This window comes from Mastacembelus armatus, chromosome 3, assembly GCF_900324485.2.
Source record: "Mastacembelus armatus chromosome 3, fMasArm1.2, whole genome shotgun sequence".
NCBI lineage: Eukaryota > Metazoa > Chordata > Actinopteri > Synbranchiformes > Mastacembelidae > Mastacembelus > Mastacembelus armatus.
In genome coordinates this window covers 24,899,094-24,924,439 of record NC_046635.1, presented here as the reverse complement: position 1 = coordinate 24,924,439, position 25,346 = coordinate 24,899,094, and the positions used below count along the sequence as shown (strand labels likewise).

General features: G+C 39.8%; 1 protein-coding gene across 1 annotated transcript in view; it reads left to right on the top strand.

Annotated features, from left to right (window-relative positions):
* The window catches only part of cdh8 (cadherin 8), an 80,969-nt gene that overhangs the window by 26,030 nt on the left and 29,593 nt on the right, over positions 1-25,346 (top strand). Inside the window, exon 2 of the mRNA XM_026293569.1 lies at positions 4,363-4,657. Coding sequence (XP_026149354.1) covers positions 4,363-4,657 — 295 coding nt within the window. The remainder of the gene's footprint in view (positions 1-4,362; positions 4,658-25,346) is intronic.

Below are 25,346 nucleotides of genomic sequence, written 5' to 3'. Positions count from 1 at the left end.
GCTGGAGTTCAGCGACTAAGGCAGGAGTCGTAATAACTTTCACAGCTTGTATACACATGGTGCACTCACTGATGGCTTTATTACTTCTTTATGATAGATTGTGTTTACATACATACAATAATACAATCACTGTTTACTTTACAACTGGTGGCTGTCATACATTTTTGTGTGTGTCCAACGGTTTTATTACAACCAGTGAAGCTTGAATACTAACAACTCTATCTATCGCTGTTACTAGTCAAATAAAACATAAGTACAGTCTGGACAATGATCTATGTGTCTAAACAGCCTTCACTCTGAGCTGTAAACACTGGATTAGTGTTTTGTAACTTAGCACATAATCATCATGGCTATACTGTACTGTATGTTGTTTTCCATTATGTGCCCATTTCCTGAATGCCACAGTCAGTGTCACTGATTGTTGGTGCTGTTTTAGTTGCCCAGGCAACTCAGTTAATGACAGGGACCTGTGACAGACTTTTTTTCTCCCTCTGTCAGTAATTGTACTCTTTGATGACCGTTTGTGCACTCCAGTGTGAAGGCTGTCTAAGAAGTGGGCGACCAGGGCATTTAGAGGACACATCAGTGTTGAGAACTGCAGCCGCATAAAACAAGCTCACTCCAACTTTCACAAAATGTAGAGTTACAGTGGCAGTGTTTAGCAAAGTGATGATTGAACGCATGTCTTTTTTAACACAGTGTGCTGTTTTTTTTAAAAGAGAGGATTTATTCATCCACTTAAAATTTTTGTCAATGTCTTGGCCAGAAGAAGCTTGCAGTCCCTAGACATCTATACAGTGTGGTTAAATGTTCAAAGTTATAACTGTCCACAGGAAGGCAGGATAAACTATATGAACTTAAAAAAATCCAGCAGTAGTGAGGAAGCTCATTGTGGAGTCTCCTCATGTCATGTAGCTGTAATAGCAGCTTTTTAACTTTTGATACTTGGAGCACCATGGGTTGAATCCATTTCCCTTGTGTTTCAAAGTATTACCCTTTAGATTTTTTCAAGACCACCAGCTTTATCATAAGCAGAGTCACATAGGACTTCCTCTTTATGTTTGTCTTTGTACAATTTTACTAATTTCTCAGTTTACACCCCAACTTTGCACAGCTGCATAACATTCAAAACAGATGGGCTGTCCATGACCAGATGATTCGTTGCTAATCCTCACTGTGTGCACAGTGTCCGACCACTACATGACTCTCCCCCTTGATTTTACAGTTTTATGAGTCACTGTATCAAAATGACCGCAAACTTTATGTGTGAATTACAGCAGGAAATCATGAATCTCTTTGTATCAATGCAGTTTGAAGATTCATAGTCACTGACTATGCACGCTAGGTTCAAATGAATTTCAGCATTTGCAACAATATGTTTATTAAATACTATCTTCAGTTCAGTAGTCCCCCCAGTCTGTTTAAAGCACAAGCTGTCACGTTTAGTAGTATACCAAACTAGCCTATCCAAACACTAAATGTAAAACGAATAGCTCAGCAGCATATTATTTACGACAGAGTAATCGGGTCATGATTGTTTCTGTGGCTTCTGCAGTCTTTTAAAACCCTTTAACGAGGAAACAGAACAGCACTGAGTCACCAGCGAGGGAAATGCCACTGGTACTAATTCAGTCAGTGTCAATGCTGATTCAGAATAGATCCAGTTGAAAATTCCTTGATAAAAATTTGCTCATAAATGTACTGAGCACATCTAGTATATATTTCAGGAGTGGCGAAGTTAGTAGTTTGTAAAGCAGCGTGTTCTATAGTCTGCCTGAAACTGCTTCAGTTCTGGTGAGGCAGGTTTACTTTTTGTGCTTCGAGCAGCTGAAACACATATATTGAGAGCAGCTGAAAATGGTGAAAGCTTCAAATGTAAACTCTTTAGCGTGGCTTTATGTAGTTTTATTTTCAATAAAATACATTTTCAGTTATTGCATTTTATCTACTTCGTTTTTGATTAACTTTTATCTATTTATTTATGGGCATGCATTTATCTGAGCACAGTGTGTAGACTTTTGCTGTTTCACTGATTATATTTCTATATGTTTATATTAGTCTTATAATTAAGTTGTCACCTGTAAAGCACGTTGACCTGTGTAGAAACCGCCATACAAATCACCTTTGTTGATTATTAGAGAGTGGAAGAGTTAAACTGAAAGGTCAGCCTGTGACTAAATGAATTTATACTAATTCACACTAATAAACAAACAAATATTAACTAGACTGAGAGAAGAGGAAGCCCAGGAAAATAGTAGTCAGTAAATATGTTTAGAATATTCCGCCATAGATGTTTTTTCCAACAGCAAAAGTGAATCCCATTGCCCAACAAATATTAAGTTGATACTAATTATAAATTATATTACATTATAAAAATAGTAAAGTAAGGCAAAGTTCATGTAGACATTTAGACACACGTCTTTATATAGTTACGCAACATAAATAAGCTTCATAGTTCACTCTTGACATTGGAAACAGCAGGTGACAGAACATTCTCAACTCCACTTACTTGCTTGTTGTGGCATTTTTAATTTTATTTCACAGCTCTCAGTAGCATATTTAATTTGTTCAGTTGTCATGGAACTATAAGTGTTCAAACATTCCATGACGGACTTAAAAGTTGAGCTTGATGGTTCATTTTGACCCTGAAAACAGGTCAAGAATGAACATATTCTGACATATTTTGATGTATTTTAAGACTTGGGCACACAGTACATGTTACCCTTGCGTACATGATTAAACTCTCCTGACAGTATTAGTGCCAAGTAAAGAAGTGGTTGTCACTGCAGAAGCACAGCAGGAATGAATTGTTGAGGTGTTGCTAAAAATGTGTATGATATATGGAACAACCAAATGCAATATGCAAGCAGCATAGGCACATCCAGTCTCATATGCTGAGCTGCAGGCATAACACTAAACACAAGAAGTCACACATAGGATAAAAAACATTGACAGACCGTCATTAATTTGAGCTCATTTAAAGAGTTTCTCAGTGTGCAGGATGTTGCGAGGCATTTGTGTTAATGAGCTACATCATTCATGTGAAATGATGGCACAATTAGGAAAACAAAAGTGCAAGGTGTGACAATTTAAGCGAATGTGCTTTGTCAGTGTCTGCAAACAACACCTCGGAGACAGTATATGCATAAAACCCGGCTTATAAAAACATTGCAGGGGGTTTAGAGGTCAGGATTTTCAACGACAGATTTTTAGCTTGCTATTCTGCACCCTAACCACGTTCCCACAGGAATCTCCATTGAACCACTGTGGCAGGAAATGAAATGAAAGTTGCTGAATACAGATGTTTTGATGCATGCCTGTGTGCCCAGTTGTGTGTGCGACTGTGTTTCTGAGAGCCATGCTGAGTATATTAAGAAAAATACAAATAGCTGCACTGAACATTGTTGTTAGATTGTAAATGTTCTACTTGGTGCCACTCCCCCCCTCTGAAAGTCACTTACCTTGGGGATCAAGAGGCTTATATGAAAGGTGACTTACAGTAAAAGAGCTGCTCTCTATTTTTATGTGGATAAAAAGCAAAGTTCTTTGCTTCACTCATGTCTAAACTCTGGTGATTCCCTTTTTCTCTGACCTCTTTCTTTGCACCTGCCCTACTGGTTTACCGTTTTAATTTGAAACAGCAGAGGGTTTTGCCTGTTCTTCTGTCCGCAGATGTTTAACCGGGCCTTATGTAGCACTGTCAGACTCATTAGTTATACTCAGCCCGTGTGGTGAGTGGGAGCCAACCACTCAGCCTAGCACATAATGCAGCTTTAGTGAACTAATGAAAGTGTAATTACAAAAATAATGAGGAACATGCACTATTATCCAGTAACTTTGGGCTAGTTATTTGTGAGCATGAATCATAGTGCGCAGAATTTCCCCTTTAATTTTTTATGGATACTTGTTCTTGCCATATTATCAAATACACATTCAAAGCATTTCTAGCTTTTTCATTCTGTGAATTTCAGACTGGAGGGAGCAATATTCCCCACAATGTGTGTTTGTATGATGTATTTGCAATGTATAACGAGGAACCATGTAGGCTAAGGTCCATTTCCTGTGCTACTTATAAGGTTATTGTCCCCAGCGGGCCTCATTTAGCAAAGTGTAGGCTATGTTGAGCCACGTTTAGTATCCCTGCTACACTAGTTGCTGCAAAGCACAGCAGCAAAAACAACGCATTACAGTCATACTGTACACTTACCTTCATTTTCATGGTGAGAATTTCGTAAATCTGCTGAGCATATCACCTTGCATTCATTAAAACCCCTGTCTCTGTTTGCACAGTGGGCTCGTACTTAGGACTCTTCTGTACCTTTTAACATTATATATTATTTTTATTTTCTTTTTCCTTTCCAGCTACACACAGACTTGGATGTGCGCAACAAGAGCATCAAGTATGTCCTGGCAGGTGAGGGTGCAGGCACCATCTTTGCCATTGAACCCTTAACAGGCAACATCCATGCCATGAAGAGGTTGGACCGTGAAGAGAAGGCCGAGTACACACTAACAGCCCAAGTCATTAATGCCGAAACAGACGAGCCCTTGGAGCCACCATCTGAGTTCATCATCAAAGTCCAGGACATAAACGACAATCCACCTCAGTTCATTAAAGGCCCGTACCGAGCATCTGTTCCAGAAATGTCCGCTGTTGGTGAGTAACAATAGACAGACTTCATTTCTGGTCTCTGCCAGATACAGAGCAGCCTAATCAGTGTGTGAGATTTCCGAGACGGCTGATCTCTAATGGGCTATTGCATAAAAATAATGAGTGAATAAGAACAAGCGGAAATGAGTATGCCTATTTACATGCTTGCTTGCTATGAGTATGTCGGCAAATGAAAATACATGAAAGATAAATCAAACCAAATCACTAGAACTTCACCCTTAGCTCAGTGCTACAACTGAACAACTGGCAACAATGTCAACACGCACTTAGAAAAGCTGTCTAATGGTAATGCTACATCCTCTACAAAACTGCCCACTCACAAAGAATATGAGCCAAACAATTTTATATTCTAAAATTAAAATTCTCAACACATCAGCAATGCAAGAAATACCACCCTGAAAGTCTTGCCACAGTAACATCAGCATATGCAGATAGAGTACTCATCCTTCTGGCAGGCATAAAATAAAATGCTGTTTTCCACTTTGGATAAGTCATGGGCCACATTACCTTATGATGTGGACCACTGGCAAATATGTGCCATTTTTAATGCATTTTTTCACATCTTCTTGTGTTCAGTTAGTTATTTGAGAAAAGCTGTCAATTGCTACAATCATTATTTGTAGAAATTTTGATTAGAAATCTAAGTCTAATATCTCATAAAACATTTAGAATTGAGCATTTGACCTTTTTTACTAACACATCTCAACAATCCTCACCATGGAAAAGGCCGTAGTGGATAGTTTTTAATTCAAGCATTTTAGCATAATCATAGATGAAGTAGAAGCCACCAAAAAAGCACATGCAGTAAATAATTTGCAGCACACTGTCAACAAGACAACCCTGACTGATGCTAATACTACAAGCTACCATTCTTCAGGGCCCCACTAACCGGTACACATACCACTGCAAACACTTAACATTTCACTGTATGTTAATACATTCATATATTCACATATTTATTCATCCATGCATTTAAATGACCACTGCATGATGATGACATAATTCAAATGTATGGCTTAGCCGAGGTCTGTAAGTGGATGAGTGCGCGGAGATTTTTCTTGAGAAGAGCCTCAGCAGTGACCCAAGCACAGCAGGAGTCTTGTAGAAAATCAGTAGCAGGAAGAAGATCAGAGTGTATCTTTATGCCGTTTTGACATTGGAGGAGCTCAGTGAGGGTGCTGAGGTCTGTTGTTGGGCGGTATGCGCATGTTATTGTGTTTCCTCATTGAGCTTTCTCTTGTTACCTGTCATAGAGCTGACATAACATGCTAGGGCAGATGGTGTTAGGTATGTAATAGAATCTGTTTGGTAAATCCCATCTGCAGGTCTGCAGTCTCTGCATCAGTACTTTGAGGTAACAGTGATTTAGTTTCAGCTTCTCGTGATCATTGTAGCTGATTCTTATTAGCTGCTGATGCTGCAGTGGAAACAAGAAAGGAACAAAACACTGCAAAAGTATCCATGTAAACACAGAATAACATTGAACTCTTGTTGTCTGAACACTGTTACTTGATCCCTGCTGCTTATTGTTTTGGATCTCAGTTGAAATGTACCGTAGCTCTCCAAGGCTTTTGTTGGTGCAGTACAGGGACAGCCATAGTGAAGGGGTAGAGAGGAAAGTAGTGGTTGACAGAACTCTGTGATTTGCCAGTGGGAATAATGCATAAGAAATGGAAATCGGCGTCTCTTTGTTGATTGTTGTTCCCTTTTGTCACTACTGATTAATTAAACATTCACGAATGCACAGTTGTTTGTTTGAAAGGCTTTTCTTTTAGCAACTAGTTTCCCTGTTTTAATGTTTTCATGTGCTGCGGCATTAGAGGAAGAATCAGACACTCTGGACAAACAAACAATAAGTCGTTCATCTTGCTCGCCTCATATTCATAAATCACCAGTTTCTTTACAGTGGTGTTTCATCTTTATCATGCGGGAATGAGAATTTGTGCAGGACTCAGTGGATTACTGGAAGTGTGCTGAGCGGTGGATAACTAATAAAGTCCACAGGAAAAGAGAGCAGAAAATAAACGGATGTTCGTGAAGTCTCCTGCATATGAGCAAATCGCCACAGCGATTAGAGACTGGGAGGCATTAGAATGTAATTACAGCACATGCTAAGAGATGCTGCATTATGTCTGGTATTGAGTTCAGACAATGCTGAGTCTGCTGATGTGGTTCTGCTTAGCGTGAACCACCTGCATCAAATAATCAAAAATCTAATCCAGACCGTAACAGGCTGGTTCTCCTGACGATGTTATCCACTTACAGAGCTTGTCAGTTCCACTCCAGACTTCATCAGTGTCGTACCAGCTCCTCGCTTATCAAGAGTGTTTCCACACAGTATCAGTGAGACCAGGGACAAATATCAACACCCACATTTTATCTGTCAAGGACTACAGTTGGATAGAAAACCCCCTCACTGAATGTCACCATCCCCCATAGGAAGCGATCCCCACAGCCGGATGAGATATGTGACATGGGCCACTGAGGTCGACGTGTTTCCTGTGTGTGGAGGAGCATAGAGGTTAATGGGAAATGAAGGAGAAAGACCTTTTGTTCTTCCTTTAAAAGGGCCAGTCGGATAAGATGTGGCTTTCTGTGACTTTGACTTTCATTTTCTTGAATGGATGAGAATGGAGGTGACTCCCATTTTAATTGTTAAGTGGATCCTCTTTCAACTTGCAGTGCAACAATGAGAAGAAGTTGGGAGCAAAGGTTGCGGCCGTGTTGCAGAAGCGACGGCCACTCAGAACAGAGTTTGATCTTAGTGTAAGGAATCACGATAAAGCTACTGCCAGTAGAGAATTTGTGATGACTTTGCTTGAATGGTTGTTACTATATTGTGCCGAAGAGGAAAGAGTGCATCTACAAATGAACTTTTTAGAACCAAGGGAAAACAAAAATGTTTTCAAAGATGTATTTTGTTGGGTTTTTTTTCACCAATTTAATGGGGACAGTGGAACACGCTAGCACAACATTATTATGAAACCATTAGGGCAAGCAGTGGTATATTTACACATTGAGCAGAGCAAGGTTAGCATTCATTTGGAAGCATGTTTTTGGCCACCTGACAAATGTTAATTTTCCTTTCCTTTAGGCTCTGTTTTAGTCTACAAATATTTGCCTGCCATGATGTCGTAGGCTAGAAAACCAAGACAATGAATGAACAGAGACTAACATTGAAAGGCCTGGAGATCTCCACACACTGCAATTTAAAAAACACATAAGAATATGTGCTTCAAGTACAGAAAACACGAACAAATGTTGAGAAACTGTAAGTCTAAGAAATTGTACAGAAGACATTATACACTATTATAGTAAATATGTAAACATTGCAATTATCTTATTCCAATCTATTTGCTATTATCCCCTATGTTCTGTTGTGTACAACTTGCAGTTATTGTATAATTATGTTTTTATTATTAGAGTGTTTTGATGCAACATAATGTGTCCTAAAATGGTTGAGATGTCTTTATTTGCTTCTTACATCTGTTTTCTTTAGTTGTGTTTTTATGTATTTAGCTCTTTTTGACTACTGTTGTAAAACCACTTTAGTACAATCCTCTCTCCTAGAAACTGCATTTAGTTGCTGCTACTAATTTGTTTTCCTAGTTATGTTCTGATGAGCAACCTAATTATTACTTTTTTTCCCAAAGTGAATTGGATACAACAATTATGTACCATGCAGAAGCATTAGAGAGATGGTCAGGGTGCATTGTGGGCATGAAAAGTGTAGGACTTTGACACCAGAGACTGGGGTTTGTTTTCTGGGTCCTGTCTGTTAGAATGAGGCAATAAAGAGTTAGATTGATTAGAGTTAGAGAAATTTGATAGTTTCAGTTAAATGTCAGCAAGCTAGAGCTCACAGCAGACATTTTGTATTTTAAACCAGAACTTTTTCTAACGTTTTCTGAGTGCTGCAAATGCCTAAACATAACTTAAAACCATCATATTTTATTATATATTATTTTCTAGTTTCTATGAATAATTATGTTACAAAATCTAATATTTTGGTGAAAACAAAACTATGTATTGATACATTCAGTATCAGCACTTGCTAAATATGGTAGTGGTACAGTATGTAACTTTTTTTTCCAATATTTTAGGTTAGAATAATCTCCAAAGCATATCTTAATGTAGAGAGGTGCTGCCAAAGATTGCTGTGACCTAGACTCAGTGAACAGTCTGGCAGCAGGGCAGAGATTTTTGAGCAGGTCTTGTTCATCTAACCAATCAGATAGGGGCTTAGTCAGGGGTGGGAGCTCATGGCTGTTAGTCAGTGTGTAAACGTACTACTAGTCCATTGCTCTGCTCACACAGGCTTCAAGTTAGTATTATCTGCTGGAAGACTGCTATGGCTGACTCACAGGCTAGCAAACTCCAGATTCTAGCATTAGATGACAGCATATGGTATGTGGATGATAGTGAAGGACAAAAAAAAAAACTGAAAAATGAAAATAATTTTCTTTAATTGAGTACATATTTTACATTACTGCCTGTCTATAACTTTCATATTTTTAGTTTCATACGTTTATTCATTTAATAATTATGTTTCAGTCAGTTATAGGTGACTTTGTTTCTTATTTGTGCAATAGTGAAAATAATTAAAATTATAATTCATTTGCATGGATTGCACAGATCTCACAGGATTAGTAGATCCTGTTTTCTTGTTAATGGGGTCTTCGACTTTAAGGCCAGTACAAGCTGACAAATTCCCCCCTCATGTCTGTCGACCATATGCTGAAATTATGAGGCTCTGCTGCCCTTCTGCAGCTTACAAGAAGGTTGGGATGTAGTTAGAAATTACAAAGTCTGCTTGAAGTGACGCTTCAGGTAATTAGGAGGAGGTCGCTAGACCCTCCTCCCTGCACTAAGGGGGGTGTGAATGACAATAATTGCTACACTGCAAAACAAACTTGCTGAAAGTTGTTTTGTCGGATGGAGCCCATGCGAGAGATGCCCCAGGAGTGTTAGGCTGTGAGTGTGCTTCATTATCAGAGCGATTATTAAACGGACGCCTAGACAGATGGCCCAGCTCCTCTTCGCATGGGCCATGCTCTCTGAGACCGTAGCAAAATGAATACCTGTATGGAAGCACAGATTCTTGCCAAATGTGTCAGGATCTGCTAAATTGGAGTGCAAACATAAAATTGAAGTGACATTAATAGATTACCTGGAGTCGATTTGCATTTTCAGAGTTATTATGAGTGTGGGTAACAGGACTAACAGGCACAGTCGTCTATGTAGGGCCTCAATGATGTTTCTGATTACACCCTCATCACCACCAGCACCTGGGAAAATAAGTAAAGGGTTGTCATTATGGATTTGGACGATAAATGAGCAGACTTGATCAAGGGTAGACATATGGAAATGAGCAAGATGCAGACCTTTATCAGAGCTGATCGTCTCATGCTTCCAATATACAGTAGAGACCTCAATGTAAACTGTGTTTTAGTGTGATCCACAGATACATAATGCCACTTGAAGGATAGCATTGTTAAATGCTGCTTTATCTTTCCATGACTGATTCATATTGCTTCTCATTTACCTTTCTACACATTCCTATCTTTCAGATCAATACAGGGAAGCTGAGCTATTTTGAGAGCATTTCATGCTCTACTTGGGCCAGATGTTCTATAAAAATCTGCTTCTTGATATACCTAAAAATATTATTTTACTTTGCTGATCTTGCAGTAAATCTTGAATATATCTCAGGCTTGGAATGTCTAAGTGTAAATGCATTAAATGCAGTTTAACTTGTATAAACCCTAGCAGTATTTCAGGGTCACAGCAACCCACTAAGTAAAAGCAGCACATTTATAGTACATCTTTTATCTGGTATTTCTCTGTTGAGCTTTGAGCAGAGAGCTAAGAGCGAGGGTGTCTGGTGTTTGTGCCTCTCTCTTCTCTGATCCTAATCTTTGGTCTGCAGCTTGGCAGATGGACTGAGTGGCAGGGGGCTCTTGGCCCTTTAACATAGTGGGCAGCTGGGCCAGAGCTGGGCCAGTGCTGGGCTGGGGCACATCTGACGAGCATGCTCCTGGGCTGGATGGGAACGCTGCAGACGAAGGCTGTGGTGGTGGTGGTGGGTGGCTCACAGGCTGAGCTGGGGTGAGAAGGGGTCAGAGCAGTGAACCTGGCCAAGGTTCTGACTCTCTCAGGCCAGTCTAACTGCCAACCAGTGTGTATGCCAGCCTGCCCTTTTCTGTGGCCGTGCTAAATGTGGATAGGACAGGCCTCCGAGGCAGAAAGGATTTAACTGACATGCTGGAGTTTCTCTGTAAATAACCTGCTACTCCTATCTATCTCACCTCATTTGGCAACAGCATCTGCACTCGTGTATCTGTGTGTATGTGCATGTTCTTGTGTATGGGGGTGTATTTTGTAGCTTGTTTTTATTGACATCTCTTTATGTATGCAATACTTGTCCCCTGCCAATAACTTACTGAATCCTTTTTCTTTGTGTGTATCCATTTGTCTTCACTGTTCTTGACTGTAGTGACATCCAGCAGCTGAGGGTCAGTTTTAATGCAACACATCTTTGTTTCAGTGTTAGCCATTACGTTGGCTTTATAGGAAAAAAAGGCAAGCCAGCTATTCCACTGGCTAAAACATAAGCTGTTCATGAGTGAAGAAGCAAAAACAACAGAACAAACAGTCTCTGCTTTTACTCTCTATCACACAGGGCAGCTTAACTACTGGTTAATTGTCCCAGACCCCGGGGAGGGCACAATAAAGTTTAAATAATTGGCTGCAATAATTCAATTCAATTCAGTTCAATTTAAAAATGCATATTTGTGAAAATGTTATATAGTAGCCTACAGTTGTGATTCACATGTGTTATTATTATTAATATTAATATTATTTATAATCTTACGAATTTCCCTTGACAGTCATTGAAAACAATTTTCCTGTCTAAATTGAACATCTAGCCTGCTCCTCAGCACCTCCAGTAACCTCTGAAAATGGCCAGTCCCCAAAAGTCAGGTGGGGTCAAACAAAACAAAAAGTCAAAACAAAGACAAGAAAATTACTGCAGAAATACAAGACTTTTTAAATGACGCACTAAACAACCCCATTAGTACTGGAGATCATCTTGACCCAGGCATGAGCACTGCAGGCCTACTATCACATAAAAATGTGTATTACTAATTCATCAAATGTTACCACTGAATTATGCATGTAACATCATCACTCACTGGTGTATATACGGTAATATTAGTCCTTTTGAGCTTGTCATGTACACGTGGCATCTCTGTTTTAGCATATAGCCGTGGAGCGGTCATAAAGTTTCTGTTCAGGTGTAATTTGTCGCTGCTCCCTTGTGTAGCCCACAGAAACACACTCTCTTTGTAACTCACCCCTCTTCTCTCTCTTTCGTTCTCATGCACCCACTTGTTTCTCCATCTCTGTACTTCTCCCTCCCTCATGCTCTCTTCCTTTTGGTTGCCATCACTCTCTTTTGCTAAGCTAATGCTCTCTCACTCTTCCCTTGAGGGAGAACAAAAAGTAGCTGGCTTCTAGGTAATGAAGCCCTTCAATGTGATCTGCATAAGATTGCCTCCCTTGCTGGCCTGGCTGCCTTGCACCGATGAATAGCAAAAGACTCTCAATGAGACTAAGGACAAAAAGCAGCCATCTCCTTAGCCACAGTGTCTTTTTTGCCATGCCCATAAAGTAGAAAGAGAAGAAAAATGAAAAGGGAGGGGAGTAAATAACAAACAAAGTTCTTGAAAGGGAAGGTAAATGACAGAAAGTGTGTATTTGTGTGTTAGAGCATGTGTGCAAGCTGTTGTGTGCCTGTTTTTAAAATGACGAGGAGAAAGATACACGTAGCTGAGGCTGTCACCTGGCTGAGTGGATGTGGTTAAATGGATTTCACACAACAGGATCAACAGTGGTACATTTCTATGTCAGAGAAGAAAAGGTTAAAAATAAAAATTATTAGCTGAATGCAAATTGTTTTTAATATTTACTGTACAAGGCTGAATTGTTACAATTAATACTTAAAAAGGTTACTGTGCTATTTAATTGTTTTCTAACGAATGTTTTTGCATCCTTGCATGTAAGGCTCATTTTTCGCTGTCATGCACTCACACACTGCTAATCATTGCATCAAGGTCGGTTAATCAGTCTGAGAGTGAAAACAAGGACAGTGTCTCCTCCCTGAAGCAGAAGTGCAGGGGAGGAAGAGTGTGTCATCTTAAGATACTGCCATGTCCTGTAATGGCCACCGGTGGGCAGACAGACTCACGCTGCCGCCGGGTGTAAGCTGGACTTAAACAAACAAGAATTATTGGAACTAGAGCTGAAACAGATGAATCGATTTGTCAGTTTACAGAAAATCTTTCATTGACCAAGTGGTCAATCAATTAATGGATTGTGTCAGAGCATAAACAGCAGACTGATCAATGATAACTGGAAATTGTAGCTTTAATCATAAGCATGATGAGTTAGAATTAGATGAAAACAGGTGGTAACAGGTGGCTTTGAATTTGAATTTACCTTTGATGTCAGTATCAGAGTCAGCGTGTCCACAATGAAATAATAATTTCTCACTATGAAGGAGATATTTTTACATTTTAAAAGACCAAGGCAATGTAGAATTGCACTTCCACAAAGCTGTGGGCTTGCAAGAGACAGATTTTAAAAATATAAGGTAAAAATCGGTGCAAGGTAGAGCAAGACATCCTATTCCTTCGTCCCTAATTTGGTTCAACTCCAAAAAAAGGGTCCACTGGTTCTTTCATGAGTCCTTTGGTACAATTGCTTGCCTGGTAAATGCTTGTATCTTAGCTCTGCACAAAAATGGTAGCCTCCAGAGAATTCTCTTTGTCCTCTGGAGTTACGGCATAACAGAAAACTGCTTTCTGCTTTTACTCGTTTGTAGTCCTCACCATGACTTGTAAATTGAATTAATTAACCTGTAAAATGGGCAGAGTCCCCTCTACTGTTAGTGGAGTGCTATTCAATTATGCTTCAATCCTTTAGTTAATGATTTGAGTAGTCTTCATTTTTTAACCTGCTGTCAAAAAGCACATTCTGTGTGTACACCGGACACAGCCCTTCTGTTACCTGGAGAGTTGTTACGATGACATGATGGAACATTTGGTTGATCTTGAATGGATTTTATGTAACTGTTTCACTCTGTGTTATTACACTTGAATGTTTTGTTTCAAACATTCTAAATCATCCAACTATATAACTTATACTCTATAACTTCAGTGTTTTGGTTTTATACTGTACAAAATGCAAATGATGTCAAAATACAATTCATATCCACAGATGAGGCTTTTTGTATCTCACTGCAGCGTGTGAATGGTCCCCATGCACAGAAATTCTGTGCACTTATTTTGATGCCTGTGATGATAATGTTTTTTTTGTTGGCAAAAAACTCAAAGTACACACATGACTGATTACCTGAAGTAGCTCAACAAGTTTGTATTTGACATCAACACAATCCACGTGTCATTAGAGCCTTCCGCTGCAACTTCAACTGCGTGTGAGATCTGTGAAGCTCGTCACGAACACCACCAGCAGCATTCATTAGGTTGGGTATGTAGCACATCTTACTAGAGATAGAGCTGGTGTAGCTCAGCTGAAACAGTCATTTTCTCACTCACCCAGTCATACTCTTGCTCACTAATTGCCAATCAGCCCCCTGTTCTACAAATGACACACTGAGCTGGGATCATACAGCGCACTTTCTTTCTGCCATACTGCTAAGCTGTACAACGTGTTCTTGTTTACAATGTTAGAGTTTTTTTGGGGGTTTTTTTGCAGACGTTCCTTCACTTGTGTAAATAACACAGCTGTATAATTTTATAACTTCAGTTGCAAACATCTGGAGGAATTATTTTCTTGTGATTAAGACATTTCAGAGGTTTGTGGAAAGAGCCTAACTGTCCAGTGTGTGTGTGTCTGTGTGTGTGTGTGTGTGTGTGTGTGTGCTTATCAGCTGTGTTACTTATCAGCCAGAAGTGACAAGAGATGGTTTCAAGTCATGCTGGTGAGTGGGCCTGTCTGCATCATTGCCATAGCAGACAAATTGAGAAGGTCTCTAGTTCGCACCTCTAACTTGGCAAATGCTTACTCATATCTGCTAAAATGCCAAGATGCTGTCTCATACACATTCTTCAGTGCACAGCCATCTATTAATTATTTAGGCAGAGAGTTGTGGATATTTAATGTTATGTTGTAGTGTGTTTTTGGTGCATTTTTCCTGCTCTATATTCATCCCTCTTTGCATCCAGTCCTGCTGTATCTTGGAACATGTGGAACCTCATTCCCACTGACTCCCTTTTTTTTCAAAAGCAAGAACCTTTGGTCTGTGGCTGTACAGCTAAAAGTCAACGTGAATGTGTGTGTGTGTGTGTGTGTGTGTGTGTGTGTATGCGTGTGTGTGTGTGTGTGTGTGTGTGTGTGTGTGTGTGTGTGTGTGTGTGCGTGTTGGAGGCTGTGCACTCTTGTCATGCTTCAGGTAATTTTACAGTGTTGAGCAGCAAAAACAGGAACCCTTGTACGCTCATCCCTCTATGTCTGCATTATTAATTGTCTGAGGTACCAACCATAGCTATTTGGACCCTGCAGGCACCCAGCACTCAGTGCCTAAAATTAAAAGCAGTGATTGCATCCCATTGAAAGACATAATAACACTCTTTAAAGTTACATTTGCTCCCATGAAAGATTGTGTGGACTTAATTTAACTTGCAAGAGAAACCCGGCAAAAATTGCATAAAGCGAGACAAAAAAGGCCTCAGCAAATGGCTTTATTAGCTTTTTTGTATCTGCTGTGTGTGTACACTTCAAGTGGTTACAGCCAAGATTCATATAGCATCTTGTAGTAGAGGGGGTTGGACAATGCAACATAAATGAGGGTGGAACACATTCATCAAGGTGGCAGAGATTTGAGACTAGAGAGGCCCATCCAATCACCGGCAAAGAATAAAGGAGCGAGGCATAAAAGTCCACACAGCAAGGTCATTTGAAAAAGAAGCTGCTAAGATGGGAAGATCAAATCTTTGGTACAAGCAAGGCCCTCTTCTTGAAGTCTGTCCCCATTAACTAAAACTCTTGCCTGGCTCATACAATCATTGCCACGCCTCAGCTGTCTGATGCAATGAAGGAAGTTTTAAAAAAAGACTTTTCCATGCTTCTGCTGCTTTTATTTTGTCATCAAAATTTATGACCCTGCTTGTAATTTAGTTTTTTAACCTCTTCTCTTTTTTCTTATTTCCTGTTCAGGGTATTACTTTAAATGTTCTGTTTTTATTGTATTTTACTGCGGACTGACACCAAATTCAGGTCTCGTTACTGTGTGTTCTACCCTTTTGTCTTGCTGTCATGCAGGCGGCTGATTTGTGGCATCACACAACCTTCTTCTGCTCTGGCTGTTTGTGTATTGGAGCACTGCCAGCTGTATTGCTCTCAACAACGCAGTATGGATTTAGCCAGTTTGTGGTTTTGCCACAGTCACAGTCCGCACACACACACCCACACACACACACACAAACACAAACAGTCAATCCTACAGCAGGTTTACTATGTCACACTGGGGGCTGCTGGGTAATTGGGTGAATCTGCTCTCCAGCACGCTACAAAGGTAGCCCTTTAAAATTTCACTTCACTTCTGGGAGTGTAAACAAACCTTGGGATTACTAGAGGTGTAAATCCACATTCCAGCATTTTTGTCGCTCTCGCCTTCTGTCATTTTTTTCCCCTTTTTTGCTTGGCTACCTACTTTGAGAGTTTAGGGGTATGTTAGGCTTTTGCTTAATATTCAGACTGTGTTTGTTCATCTGTCTGTCTTCCTGTGTTTTATGATTGTCTGCATGTTAACATGTATGCATGTGTGTCTGTCTCCATCACAGATACACATGCATGTGTGTGTCAGCGTGTGTCGGTAGGTGTGCGCTGTAGGCGCGCATTTTAGCATGTCTGTCGTGTGGACACTCTATGTGGCAGTGTGCAGCTTTCTGTCTGTGTGTTCTCTGTGATGGATTGCTTGTCAGACGACAGCATAACACCTCTCTCACCGGCTGACGAAGACGTTAAGTCACTAGTCACGTAGACGTAGTACGTTTCAGCATTCCTCTGGGAAAACGCTTTAACCCTTCTCACTCCAGGATGGCTGTTAGATGACAGAGTATATTACTTAGAAGGTGCTCTCCACTAAAACCTGGAGTATGGCTGAATTTTGTGGAGGTCAGTGGTTTAATGCATTGCGTAGGGGTGTAGGACCTCTGTCATACTTTTAGATGGGCTTTTAGATGGGACTAGAGTTATAGGCTACCAACTGTGCGCTACCACTGTCATTGTAAGACTTAAGTTTAAAGAGTTTTTTGTAAGTATAAAACCTATGAAATTTAAAGACATCACTTTGTGTGTGGGTATATATATATATATATTCGGCTACATGCCTTGTTATGGGCATTTTGGCAACAATGTCTATACTGTATTAAATTTCTGGTGTTAAGTAATAAGTGTGATCTCTGGCTTCTACTCTCAGGAGCTGCTGCTTATGTAGTGTGGCAAAATATTAACCGCAAGTTCATTTAACACCATAGTTTTGCATTATGCTGAAACTTGTTTTTTTTTTTCCCTCCTTTTTTATTGAGGCAGCATAATTCACATTAAACACCCTTGCCCCTGTGGCAGAGTTCTCAAATTAAGCAACATTTTGTTCATTTACCCATGATAAAGTTGTTCATTAGACAATATACTTTGCCTTATTCTTTGTTATTACCTTGCCATTGTAAATGCCTTGGGAGCAATTAAACATGTGAAGTGCCCAATTTTCCGTCCTCGACTTTCAGTCCTGAACTCTATCTGCATGTTGCACACATTTCCTATGAACTAATTAAAGTGAATCAATGACACAACCTTTTAAAATGGCGGCATATGTCACGGCCATCAGTGGGGAACAAAGGACCCTCTTAATTATTTTGTTCATGCTGTTCCTGTAAACGGTTTGTCAAGGCATCAAACTCAGTAGCCAACTCCTTAAAATAGGGAAGTCATGTACACAAACAGACACATATTGTACACACGCGCACATAGACAAGCACATAAACACACACACAAACACTGTCCTCTATTTCTCTGTGACAGCTCCCTGTCTGTTTTATAAAAGACTAGTAATTGTACTACAACAATGACAATATAAGTGCTTAAGTGTGACAGTCCCCTTACTCTTCAAAAGTGTAGCATCCCTTATCCATCACTGGCCCTGGGGAACAATTTCCTGGATGCTGACAACCATATCTTATACCCGATATTTTTTTTCTATTGTAAGACCTTCTCTGGTCCATGTTGTACTTGGCCAAGTCTAATTTTGAACACTGTGTCAGAGCCAGATGTAAACACATAGATTGTAACAGTTTCAGCCTCCATATGGTGTTCCTCATCCATTTATGTTGTTCCTCTGCTGCATTCTGCAGCGCTGCTGAAACGTGCAGTTTAGCACAAGTATGCATCAGTCCTCTTATGAAGACCGATGGGCCAAGGGAGACCATGTTTTTTCCTGCCTTGCAATTATTTACTCTGCCTCAGTGTAATTTGAAATACTTATATCTTCCTGATATAAATATAAAACATCATGGTAGAAGAGAGCCACCACTTTCAGTCACAGCACAGACTGTATATCATATGACTGTTTGGTGGAAATTTGTGACAAATGAAGGGGTGGGAGGTTTCAGGCTGCACTGGCAAATGACAAAAAGTTCACACATGCCAGTTGTTTATGAGCATGCTTATTTGTTTAAGGGTTTCCCTTAATGCCCATCTGCAGTGTTGCCATAAATGCCCATCTGCAGCCCAGAAATCTAAAACTGGCTTTGACTACTGTAGGAGAATCAACTGGCAGTGCTCCAACTATGTCATCTTCTCCTCTGAGAGACTAGACGGACGGGGACGGATGGATGGATGAAAGGATGCCTCGACATGCTTGTTTTCTCCACCTCGTTACAACCGTTTTTGTGTTATCAAGAGCTTTGGCCTGTCACACTACAGCAGAGCACTACACTTTGTTTTTGACAATACTCTGCCTTACAGTGCTAATCGCCTCTTAATTCTTGTGTTATTCCCCATACGTGCACATGCATTTCAATCAAATAGGTGGTAGTGTCCAAAAATAGAGCTGGCGGCACTGCCTGGAGAGATGGGCTGTCAGTCTCTCTGCCTGATCATGAGCTATTATCCTCTCTGCCCACAGACAGGAGAGAGAGCTACACCAGTGTCTATGTGATCATGATCAATACATAATCACTTTCCTGTCACCACAATGGTGCTATCAGGGGAGAGTCCAGCCCCACAGACCAGCCATCTTTGAAAAAGGGATGGCATGCCATGTTTCTGACCTAGATAAACAGTGTGGGGGGGCTGTACTCATTTAAACAATCATTGCCATGGGATCCATTATAACATTTACACTGTTAGGTTCATTAAATGAATATGCAAGTATGTTCTCTAGCAAGAAAATAGAAAGGTTCAAGACCAGTAGAATATTGACAACAACAAAAAAATGACCAGTGTGTATTGTTAAATGACAACTGTAAGTCTGCTGTAAACATTATTTACTCACTAATCAATTTCTAAGTGGCATTCTAAGGTTCACAATTTTTCAATATCAGACAACGTCTCATATCTAATTATGTCAATTCACAGTCAAGAAGTCTATTTTTGTTGGTGGTAATGAAATTATTGCTGACAAGAGGAAAAAATATAATTGACTATGAAGATCAATACATTGTCAAATTTACCCGCGTACATTAAACACTATAATTCCAGTGTGAGGGTTGCTTAATTTACTTAAAACAGATTTTGAAATGGTGGATATAGGGCCAGTACAGCATCACAGATGCACTGTGTGAAATATCTGAACAATGCCTACACTGGCACAGCATTACCATCACATTTGACACAGGTATGGTGCATCATAATTGTATTTTTTTTTTAGCACTCGCATGTGGAATGGGTTCCAAAACAGCTCATGCCTGTTTGATATCAAGCTGTTTTCTACTCTGCCTAATGTCATGGTGATGGCACGTGAATAGTGACATGACCTTTCATGAGCAAAAAAGTATGAATGAGAGGTTTTGTTGTGAATGGAGATTAGTCATTCACTGATACGCTATTCAAATAAAGCTTGTGGAGTTATTAAAATGGCTCTCCTGATTAAAGGTCAGTTTTTATTTTGTGCAGTAAAATTACTAATATTCATTATGTTTTCTCTTTACCAGCATGAACATATTTCTTTCACCTCTTTGGTACAGAGCAACAAACTGAACACTACAATAACATATTATTACCTGATAAAATTAATATGGCAAACTTGTTAGAAAGTATTTGCTTTCATCAAACAGACATGGAGCAACATTAGCATTCAATTAGAGGAGTGTTTTAAGTCTCATAATCAGTCTTCCTTTAGTCTGTTCTGTCAACTCCTAAAATAAATATCTGCCTCCTTAGTTCCTACATGCTCCACTGTCTGTCGTTTTCTGCTGGGCTGCAAGTGTCCACTGGTAACAGTTACCTGCTGGACGCTAATGAGTGTGATGAGAGTGACAGTGAAGACAGTGAAGTTATGGGCTGTAAAAGCAGAACAATGACCTGAAAACTGTTAAAATCTCTCTAGCGGCAGAAGGAGCTGCAGAGTTTGGTGATAATAATTTAAGTTTGGAGCAACATCTTTACACATAGAGAGTGAATGCAGGGGTTGTGATTAATTTCACCTTGTGACGTCCAAAGGGCACCCTGCTGGAGTGTTTTCTTCTCCAGCATCACAGCATTGGCACCTCTCACACTTAAATATCAGCCACTGTCTCATGCTAATGTAAAATGTAATTTGCTTTCTTAAATCACTGTGGCCATTAAAGAGCACCAGGAGCGATATGTGTGTCTTCACATTGAGAGAGGGGCTGAGCACAATATTTGCCTGTAGCATAGCAGCAGTACCTCCATTAATGATTTAAATCTTGTGCCACGACATTGTGATCTTACTCTAGCATTATTACCCTGCCATGAATGTTTTTGTGCACAGCAAACAGTTCAGATGCTGCACACAAATTTACAGTTTCTACAGTGAAACAAAGCAGCCGTGTTCAGGATCAGTCCAGCACCATCAAAACTGTTTCTCCAGTTCAAATATCTGGGCTTTGGAGAATCTCTATTTTTTTTTCTGGATCAGTGTCTTTTTTTTTACAAGGGGTTTACCTGCCCTTTTAATGTAGGCATAGAACGTCTCAGAGAGAAGGCCTAGTATTAAAATCTCTCTCAACTGTTTTTGTACTCTGGCTTACTATAGCGGACTTGATGCAGTATTTTTATTTTTGGACTTTCCGTGTTGTGTGAAACATTAAAAAAAACTGCCTGCGATTGATAGCGTATTTAGATACAGGCCTGTGTTGTATTATTGGCATTGGGGGCATCACTTTTTCAGTTCATGCCTCAGCAAACGTGGGCATGTTCAGTTCATTTGAGAGAACAGCACTTTATGTTTTGCATCTGTTCACACGTACTGTTCCATAATAGCTGTAAACCTCCAACATGGCTACCAGGCGATGTGGTGTGTACCCTGACAATCCTCTTTTTCTTTTCTTTTTTTCCTCAAATAAAGTTGATTTTAATATGTAGTACCTGCTTTGTGCATAATAAACTATCCACATTTCTGTACTGCTATGCACACTACTGCCCTTCTGCCTATCTCTCTATTTATCCCATTTCTCACTCTCTCTTTCAACCCCTGCAGTGTAAAGCCAGTCAGACATAAACAGTATTGTTTTACCCGGGTAGGGCTCACAGCAGGGCACTGTTAGCCCCACGCCTCATGCAGCCCACAGCTCTCCCCATGCCTCAGTGATAGCCCTTCTCTATGGCCCAGTGCCTGCATACATATGAATGCCCCCTGTCTTCTACCCTTCACGCTGCTAAGCTGGTCCGGGCTGAGCAGAGCTGAGATGTTACACAGCTGTCATGCTTGTTGGACATAGGGATGCGGCGGAGAATCTAGCATTGCAGCAATAGTAAATTAACTGTAATGACACATTCTTTTGAGTGATTATAGGTATGATAGTACTTGAGCTGAGAGTTCTTCCCTGTGGTGCAGTTTGCTGGGTTGTGCTAGGCATGCTGTGAATTCTGGGCAGTGGGGAAAATAGCAGTTTATGTTCTTATTAGATTAACTGGAAAATAGAACCTTTATGTGCAGTAAAATGACAATTGTTTAATAGTTTTTTGTTTTTATTTAATTTGTTTATTTTTTTAGTATTTTGCAGATCGCTTCATAAAGTGCAGCTTTTCAGAATAATTTTTGTACAGTAGTTTGACACTTTACCACACAGTTTTTCAAGAACTTAATTGTGGAGGAGCCCATCGCACATTCTCCATCACAGTTTCAAACAATAGTATTAATTTGACAAGAAAATACAGTATTGTTCATTTTCATATCATCATGCAGCAGCATTTTTGATGCCAGCAGCCACTGAAGTAAATTAAACTCAACATTTTCTGTGTTATCTGGATTGTTAGTGTTTTATTCGTGGAGATACTTCTGACAAGTCCAAAAAATATCTATAAAGAATCTCTTTTTGCAGATAACACTGTAGACAAGTGTGGTGTTTAATTTTCAAATTCATTTCCTTTCCCTGCCACCCTGCAGTGTTCAGTAAGTGTCTGCAAATGAGCATCTTGTGATGGCATAAAGCTAGATCTTTATGACCTTCCACTGTTTGATTATCCTTGCAGTGCTTCTAAGGAAATAAGCAGGCCATACAGATGAAGCTGTGTTGCAGGGTAATGTGTTACAGAAATAAGCTGCAATGTCCTTCCACAGCCATTGTGTGTCACATCGAGCTGCATCCCCCAATTTATACCCTCTCTGGTTCAAGGAAGATTCCTATTGATTTCCTATCGCTAAGCTGGTGTACAGAATAAATAGGAAGTGTGTGCCCTATTATTTCTGTCAGTTGATAAAACAGAAGGCTAGACCCTCGTGTCTTTATTCTGGGCCCCTTCAGAAACTACATGCCCTTTAACCTAAAAACAAGAGCAGTAAATTTGATGTAAATGCCTCATATACAGTAATGGACTCTTTTAAAGTGATGTGTGTTTAAATTAATAGTGTAGTATCGAATCCTGTGATCTTAATGTGATTACACTTTGCATGGGGAAACACTCGTAAACACTGACTGTATTTTTATACATGTTTAATGCGTATCACCCTGTGGGCTGCTGCCCAAACTAAGAGAGGGAGATTTGCTTTCCCAGAAGAAGGTTATATGCAATCACTGTCTGGGCATCTGCTAGACAACAGGAGAAATGCGATGTAAATCCATTTAGACAGGATATAGTGTGACTGCCCCTGCCTTCCACCCAAAGAGAACTGGGATAGGCTCCAGCAGATCCCCGTGACCCTGGTTAAGGAATAAACGGGTATAGAAAATGGATGGATGGATGGATAGTGTGACTGCACCTGCTTTCACATTTCAAACAGGTTCCATATTTCAACTTTATTTGAGGAAAAAAAGAAAAGAAAAAGAGGATTTTTAGGGTACACACCACATTGCTTATGAATGGTGTATAAGCAAAACTTTTTTGGAAAAAACCTTACCAAAGGAATAGAATGCACAGGACTGCATTTTAGGTGAATATTTTCCATTGTAGGTGCTTTGCATACAATACCTAATTCCTCCCTGCACAGCTTTTGTTTTTAGCAACCATTCAGCTTTTTCCTCCCTGGAAGTTTTTATGTGTTGTGCTGTTATCATTGTAATCGCCACAATGCTACAGGCTTCAAATAAAAGCCACAATATTCCTTCTACAATTGAGTTTCTGTGTCCATTGCCTGGCCTACAGAGGAATCTATTTCTGCAGTGTCCCTGAAATTTCTGCGTATTATCAAGGGGAAGGACAAGCTAATCTGCACTGATTTGAAACAGGACCAAAACACTGGCTTTCCTAATCCCTCATTTTTTTATCTGAGGTGGTGAGGAGCATTTTACCCCTGTGGGAGGGAAAGAAAGAGGGAGCTATTTCATGCTTCACCAGTTCCACTGTTTTTATGAAGATTTTTTTCCTACCCTCAACTTGCCCCACTTCAGTCCATAGTGTAACTATATTTATAAAGCCTGTTTGAAATAGTCAGACACCTTTTAGAAGTACGAAGGTACTTTTCATAATTAGGGATGTGCAGATGGCTGCCTCCTCCCTCTGTAGTAGTAGTAATTTAACTTTAAGGCAGATAAGGCTTTGTATCTCTGAAAAAAGAAGGTGCAATTTCCTTAGCTGTCTCTCATTTTATTCATTTGACAATTGGCAAACACCTATGGCACACAGGATATAATTTGCTTCCTGGCATCACTGCATGAGCATACCAGTTTGGATTGTTGAACACATCTGTGAAATATAATTCAGAAAATTAGATTTCCTTACATTTTGTCAGCCAATTTATTTGACAATTTTGTTACTTATCTAACAGTTATTTGGCAAAATTTCCACATAATGCTTTGCTCTTGGGTGGAAATGTGAGTAGGATTTGGATTAAAGAGAGTGTCCTGTAAAAACCATGTGTTGTTTGTAGGAGCAGGTAGTTGTGACCGATGGTAATAGGTTGTTTGGCAACCTTTGCTGACTGTAGTAATTATCACACAAGCAGAGGAAGTTAGGTGACGTAGTACAGGCCTATATTGAAACAGTCCGTGCTGGGAGAACGGAGTAGGCTGATGGCATTCACTCAGGAGACTGGACCTGTTTCATGTACGTGACTGTTCCACAACTTTAATGGTGACAACAAAGCTTGTTTAAACCCAAACCACCATCTTTTTCTAAGTTAAGGTGTTTTTGTTATAGCTAATGAAACTTGGACAGTTCCATTTTCCATAATTGTAATTGTGTATGTGACATATATTGTGTCTTTTATGTTAAGAACATGTTGCTAAAAAAACATGAAGTGAAATGTTATTTTCACAGGTTACTTCATGCAAATTCAGAGTAAGTCATCTTAAGTGACTTAAGAGTTAATAGACTCTTTCTAGTCAGATTTTCTGTGCATTTTTAGTTGATTTAATTCTAGAAAATTCCAAGTCCATCAGCAGCTGACATCAACATTTTGCTAGTGCTATCACAGCAAGCAGAAACACAAAAAGAAAGAGAGCCCACTGATCTGCTGTGATCTAAACACTGCAAAAGGCATAGGTTGTAACAAGCAATGTGAAATTTACAAGGTAAGCTTTGGCAACACAGCAACATGGGTCATCATAAGACTATGAATTACTAGAACACCTCAGTCTCAGAGGATCATTTGAGGCTCTCTCGCTGAGAAATAATTGGGTTGCAACAGTGAAACTGCTACTCCAGTTAGAGTGCAAAGGTGGCTTTTGCTTTGTTTTGCTGGTACAAAACCACAGACACGGTGGTGACTATTAATCAATGGTTGACACATGTAGCTGATGGCATAAAGAGAGAGATAAAGTTTAAACAATGTACCATGTGAATCTGAAAAAATCTTTAGTGTAGTGCTGTCTACAGTGTTTTACAGTGGTTGTACTGTGCTGAAATTCTTCAGTTTTTGTTGTTTTGTGGATAAAAAATGTATTCCCAGGGTTAATGTTGAACTCCTTGTAGGTTAGATGTATCTTCAGTCATCACTGTGCTTTATATTGGTCAGCAGATCGGTTGGGGA